The 6,659-nt window shown below is 34.2% G+C and overlaps 1 protein-coding gene across 1 annotated transcript; it reads right to left on the bottom strand.

Moving 5' to 3' along the window:
• Positions 1–653: 653 nt before the first annotated feature.
• On the bottom strand, positions 654–4,382 carry LOC110728547 (gamma-glutamylcyclotransferase 2-3-like). The gene is made up of 8 exons (XM_021908189.1): positions 3,953–4,382; positions 3,748–3,824; positions 2,324–2,377; positions 2,160–2,216; positions 1,990–2,030; positions 1,805–1,876; positions 1,248–1,327; positions 654–1,130 (listed from the first exon to the last, which is right to left on the bottom strand). Exons 1-8 carry the CDS (start codon positions 4,059–4,061, stop codon positions 1,027–1,029), a joined length of 594 nt encoding a protein of 197 aa, XP_021763881.1. The 5' UTR covers positions 4,062–4,382; the 3' UTR covers positions 654–1,026.
• Positions 4,383–6,659: the final 2,277 nt, after the last annotated feature.

Below are 6,659 nucleotides of genomic sequence, written 5' to 3'. Positions count from 1 at the left end.
CTTATAATATATCGCTGGAAAGCTCTTCACAAGCCCCATCCAACTACACAATTATTGACTCATGTTATGGACCAAAATAAACTGGTTTGGACGATTTTATAAAGAGGACACGAAATAAACAATTTTCAAATACACGAAATGAATGATTTTGGGTTTAAGGACACGAAATAAATGATTTTGGATTAAAACATTTAAAGAAAGGTTAGAAATATGGTCAAGGCTTAGGAAATTCACGAGACTCCTCAACTCTTCACCTAACTCGATAATCAAAGATGTGAAAGGTACTTATCACTGGGTTTGGTTTTTGAGGAGACACAATCAGGAGTCTACAAAAGTTCACAAATCTGATTCTAGAAGTTGAAATATAGGAACCTTGTTAACAAAAGATGACTAGAAAGAGCTTTGTATTATGCTTTTCAAAAGATGGTTTTATCGTTTTGCATTTGGTTATAATTGTTCTATATATTTATTGAAGATTTTGTCTTTTACATTTAGGATTTGGAACACAATGGTTAACTATGCAAAATTAGAGGATAAAAACTGCAAAGGGCAAGTTAAGATATGCTCAAGGTATGAGATTTCTATATCAAATTTATTGGTCGCACAGGCTGGTATGGATGCCTTGTCGCCTTGATGCTAGTTTATTCCGCAGATGCAATAGCAAACTACAGTTTCTGACTTTCGACATTATGATGTCAAGCAACACATTATCCGTGTAGTTTATAGGTACAAATAGTCTAAATGTTACCCATCTTAGAGAAAGTCTAGTGTTTTATACTTAAGTCCATGCTATTGCTGACTTTAAAAAATAAAATAAAAAATAAAAAAATAATAAAAAAAAATAAACCGAAAGAAAGCTCCAACCTCCAACATGAACTGTAAATGATTGGCACGAATAGGTGTTTCTAACAAATATTGTGTCTAAAGGGCTTCCTAGGCGAATGCCTCGGGAGAAAAATGTTTGAAATATTTGAAGCAATAATACTTCGTTTTGAGGGGCTTGCCGCAATCAAGGCAGCAATGTTTTCATTCTAATTCACAGAGATCGCCATCCTCTAAGCTTTTCACCTCCTTTGAGAGAATGCATCTCACTTCCCTAGCAAGATCCATTACATGTGCATCCTTGCATCCTGGCGGATTGGCAACAAAAAGAGAGAGGAAATATATTTAAAGTTATTTTACAGGCACAAACAAGATAGAACATCAGCATAGTAAATGTCAAATACAAAAGTCCAGAGGAAGCATACCAAGTTCAATTAGTGCTTTCTCAAGCTGAAACAGATAGTCTCTGTTTGGACCCGAGGGGCCTTCTGCGCGCACAATTTGCCTGTATTTCAGGGAATTGAAATAAGCAAGCAATCACTGTAAAGTGAGTCAACTACAGCCTAATATCCATGTTTTGTTCAGGTTAGAGAGTGGATACAATGGGAGAAACATCAGATTTTCTAAACTACACAGAACTTTGAGAGGGGCAAGAAAGATTGTACAAAGTTACTTTTTGGACCTTATGAAAAATCAAGTGCAAGTATGATACATAAAGGCTACAAACATGTCATCATTGCATAGGGGAGAAAAACAACTATGGAAGCCTTCTTGGAAGATGTTAGGTAAATTCAGTGTTTGTACGAAGAAATGAACATTAAAAGTTTTTAGCGTTCTTTTTCCACCCCATTTTCTAAACATTGATTGCCATCCTCAATACAAGTTGCCACAATTGCCAGAAAAAAAAAAAGAAAAAAAAAAAAAAAAACTGCGACATTTGCAAGTGTAACAGACAAAAAAACATAGTAAGATATAAACATACTTGGCTAACTCCTCTAATGATGCAGGACCCAAGTAGTTCTGATTGAGCTTTTTATCTGAAGATGCCACATATCTGAAATTTTTTAAAATATCACTAAGTCAGTCTAATTTAAACAGAGTTCCAATTGCCACACATAATAACAAACACTCAATGTGATCAAGAAGCATGTCGGTTTGGCCACTTACACCAACACATTGCTCACAGCTGGTGTTGAACTGGTTGATTCCTAAATTCCAAATATGTGGTTTCAAAACAGTACATCAACCAATGGTGCATGAGATGCAGAATATTAGACTTGTAGAGATCAAGATGAATTAAGAGAAATAAATTTAGCATTCAGTCTTTCACTACTAACCGTATAAAAATCCAAGTAAACTTTTTGGTCATATTGTTTCTCTCTCACCTCCAAATACTGCATGCCATTACACCAAAGAAGGGATTCTGTTAAAATGGTGGCATCAATCATGAACTCTAGGGAAAGAGGAAATAAGGTAGTTGCATTAGCTTGTAAAAGCTTACCGAGATTGCAGTTTCAATATCCTCCTTTTGGGAAACCTTGTAAGCAACTCCATACTAACATGAACAAAGAGAGAATTGAATAAATTACCAAGTAATAACATTTGTACATTGCATTAAAACAGCAAAAATTCCAAATCATCAATACATAAGATATGAGAGATAGCACTTTATACAAAGATCACAAGCAAAGAGCCAAGAGTCAGAATGTCGACTGTTATAAATTGTTAAAAATACACTTCTAGCTCAAGAAATCCTCCAAGTCAAAAGTTAAGGTCCTTGTGAACAAGAACGACCTAACCTGGCACTAAACAAGATCAATGTCTCTCATGATCCACATCAATAATCGATTTAGTGTTTCAGACTAGAACATCTTCTCAGTGCTGGGAACCATGGATTCCTCCTGGGCTGGGCTCTTGCGGTTTTAAATGTTTTCTAAAACTGAATTGCTACTCCATATTAGATTAACCCTCAAAGGTTTTCTAAAACTGAATTGGTACTCTGTATAAAGTTTACCCTTAGTTTCGTTGGTGGCTATAGAATTGCAATCAACAAGAAGATTTCATAACTGTTGAATTATGTGTCCTCAATTTGGTATGTTATAACCAGATGGACAAGTGGGAAATCGTACATAATGTACAGCAGAACCTTAAACTTTTAATTGATTAGATTATGAACATACTATATGGTGTACAAATTAATAATGTGAGAATAAATTATGTAGTATATTCATAGAATACTACGGAGTATTACAAAATATATATACAAGGGTAAGGCACTAATTATGTAATGTACAGCTAACCGAGCAAAGTGAGTCAATTATATATAGCAACACAAGTCATGGGAAAATACGTTACAAAGATAGAAGATACCATTCGTGAATCTAGACTTAAACAAGTCAAAAATATGAAGAGATTGTTGTGAAGGAAATCAGCCCACGATATGCATACCAAGAATAATATCTGCTAAATCTAGCCAAAACTAAAAGCAACTCAGAAATACAAGGTAGAGTGACACTATTAATCTAGCCAACATTCACAAAATTCTAAGCTTAAATCGAATTCAATGTTCGTTTATTTCTATCCCAGATTAATAATAATACAAAGCAGTTCAGTACAAAATTTTCAAGTACAGTAAAAATCACAAATCCAAGTAAGTATAGGTGGTACTATTTTCAATATTCTTTTCCACAACCATAAAAACTAAAGTCAACAATTAGTAAGTAAATTACTTACTTTAATCAGTGATTAACAACAAACTTCAATCTAAAATCAAGAATATGATTTCTCATTCTATATAGCAAGAATCATCAAATACTAATTGCACATTTAATACAATAATCAAAGTCTAATTAATTCATCTAAGCATACTAATTTAAAAAAAATAAAATAAAGGGGAAATTAAAATTGTTATTTTTAATAACTTACACAAATTTCTTCAGGAGCAGGCTCTAATGTGACAGTTCTTCCTGGGTAATCAGGTGTTCCTCTGTGATCAGTACTTCCTATATTAATTAATTCATCAAAAAAAATATTAGAAATTATATCAAAAAAAATATCAGATTTTATTCAAAAAAAAAGCCAGAAAAATGTGAAATAATTTCCAAAAGAAAAAAATAAAAATGAAAGATGCCTTGGTAGAAAACACGGCGATAGCCCTTAATAAACCCAGAAAGGCGTTCATCGTAATTGAACCCTGCTTTCCATATCAATGATCCGTATCCAAAAACCCATAACACCATTTTTTTTTTTTAAATTCTGATTATTTTCTCCTATTCTATTTAACCAATTAGATTATATTCTATCATTCAGAAATCTGAACTTGAGTGTAGACTTGTAAAGTGCTTCTTTGTACTAGCTTGAGAGGATATTGTAATTTAAAAAGTGAAGAATCGAAGCGAAGTGTATTTTTTTTTTTTTTTTAAGTGCTAGTTTAATTGACACATTTAAGGATTTAATCCATGTTAACCTCAAAAAATGAAATTTTGACCAATGAAATCTTATATAATCAATAATTATAAATTATTAATATTCAAAAACTATGCAATTCTATCAAGTACTTAAACTAGGGGATATATTCAATAATTATTGATGTAGTCCGTAAATGAAATTCAATCTTAGGTTTTTATAATATCCCAAAACTTTAACCAATTAAGATATTTATTACCAACGAATTTTAATTTTCTGACACTCTTAGGTAGTTTTGTGCCTAAATCCTACAATGTACAAGTATGGGCTTGTTTGGTTGACATAAAATAGCATAGAAATTGAGACTTCCTATGAATAGCAAGTTTTGTGTGTTGTTTGGTTGGCAAAAGTTTGGTAATATGGGAGAAGTGGAACTTAGTGAGGGATAAATCGGTCGTTGGACATTCACCCTAAACCAAACACTAATTCTACCTAAATTAACCTAAGACAAGTCTAGGGTAAGCAAAGGGTCGTATCCACTGGGAATGAGTAAAGAATACCAAGAGTATGGAACGGTTGTAAGCTAGGCCGGTCACAAATTGGGGTTTTGGTTAATTAACTTCTATAGTGATAGACGTTAGGGGAAACGGGATTCAACATTAACCAAACCAAATAATCGATAACAAGGATAAATCATGAACATACATGGGCGATAGAATGAGAACTTAACATTGCCTTATTTCAAAGTCACAACATAAGTATTCCCTAGATCAAACACTAACATGATAAGGAGTAAGTCTCAATGGTAGGGAGTGGATTTCTAGCTCGAGTTTGTCTTTCGATCGTTCTGAATTAGCATGAAGCACAAATAATTGGAATTTCTCACCTAAATTACCATATTAAAGCATCCTATTCATTGAAACCAAACATCCATAGTCATGAAAATAGCATAATCCAATTGCACAAGAAAGGACTCACTACCAAACCACATCTTTCAATGTGAGTAAGGGAATGAATACATGAGCATGAAGTGGCCACCAAAATACACATTCAATAATCAAATCAAGCATAAAGAGACATCAACCCAAAGTAGATTGTGAAGAAATCTAAATCAATCAACCATGGCTTGGTTGGGTTTCCACCCAACCCCTAAATAAGGAACTACTCACTACACATGGTGGAAAACATTCCAACAATTAAATCTAAGGCTATCATGAATTCACTTAAACTAGGAGAGGGATAGAATAAGGATGGATTAAACATGTAAGAACAATTGACAAAGATTAAACAAGAACTAGAATTAATCAAGGATGAAAATTAGAAAATTAAATGACAAGAGAGAGGAAAGAAATTACTAAAATTGATGCTTCAAGAGAGAACAATTGTTGAAATTGGTAGAACAAACTTCCATTAATTCTTGTACAATGATTGAGTTTTTGGAAATCTAAGTTAAAGGGGAGAAAAACTATGCACTAACTATGAGAACAAGCCTAAGGGAGTTAGGAGAAAAGAAGATCCGTACAAAGAAGCTCAGGGGAGGTATTTATATGACCCCTAGATAAAAAGGACGGAGAAAACAAGAATCGGGTTCGACAGTAGGTCTGCACGGGCGTGCCAAGGTATGGCACGGACGTGCAGCCTCTTGCACGGACGTGCCAGATCGTGCACGGCCGTGCAAAGCCTATAAAGTCGAGGTAGTAGTTATTGTTTTGGGACCAGACACCCTGCACAGACGTGCAGAATTCCGACATGGGCGTGCCAGGTCCTGCACAAACGTGCTGGATTTCGCACGATCGTGCAGACTTGGTTGTGGCTACATCACATTCTAACTTCCCCTGCACGATCGTGCAAGGCTTGGCACGGCCATGCAGGGTCTTCTTGGCCTCTTTCTTCTTTCTTTCTTCGATCTTGCTTTTTCCTTCTTCATTTTAGCTTCACTTCTTTTCCTCATTGCTCTAAATTCCTTGCTTACTTCCTGGGATGCTTCATAATCCATTCTTGGGACCTAAAATGTCATAAAAAACAATAACAAACCCGTGAAGCACGTAATACACAAAAATGCATAAAAATAGAGTGATTAGCAAACTAATACATTGATTTCTCACAAATTCAAGGCTAAAAACCACTCTACAATCATACCAAATAGCAAGCTATCACAACTTTCAAAAAATTTTGAGTTCCCACAAAATGTAGGAATTTACTTACCTAATCCGCCTAGGTGTAGAAATTCCCATAGGAAGTTACTTCCCCCATTGTTAACCAAATAATTTATAGAAATTCCCATGAATTTAATTATAGGAATTTAATTCCCATAAATTTGCAACTCATAGGAAGTTCTAATTCTCATGCGAACCAAACGACACCTATATGTATTCATAAATAGGGAGTACTATGATTCTGTAATTACACAAGTAAAGCCAAGAATGTTACTT

This window comes from Chenopodium quinoa, unplaced genomic scaffold (assembly GCF_001683475.1).
Source record: "Chenopodium quinoa cultivar QQ74 unplaced genomic scaffold, ASM168347v1, whole genome shotgun sequence".
Classification (NCBI taxonomy): Eukaryota; Viridiplantae; Streptophyta; class Magnoliopsida; order Caryophyllales; family Amaranthaceae; genus Chenopodium; species Chenopodium quinoa.
The sequence above is the reverse complement of the archived record's forward strand: the minus strand, read 5'-3'. Positions and strand labels throughout refer to the sequence as shown.

What these genes read in the sequence shown, in the direction of transcription:
- LOC110728547 (XM_021908189.1), bottom strand. Translation starts at nt 4,061, where the DNA reads ATGGTGTTATGGGTTTTTGGATACGGATCATTGATATGGAAAGCAGGG. An exon ending in ATATTGAAACTGCAATCTCG is followed by an intron (nt 2,217 to 2,323) that starts GTAAGCTTTTAC and finishes AATGGCATGCAG; the next exon opens with TATTTGGAGGTGAGAGAGAA. An exon ending in GCTGTGAGCAATGTGTTGGT is followed by an intron (nt 1,877 to 1,989) that starts GTAAGTGGCCAA and finishes AAAAAATTTCAG; the next exon opens with ATATGTGGCATCTTCAGATA.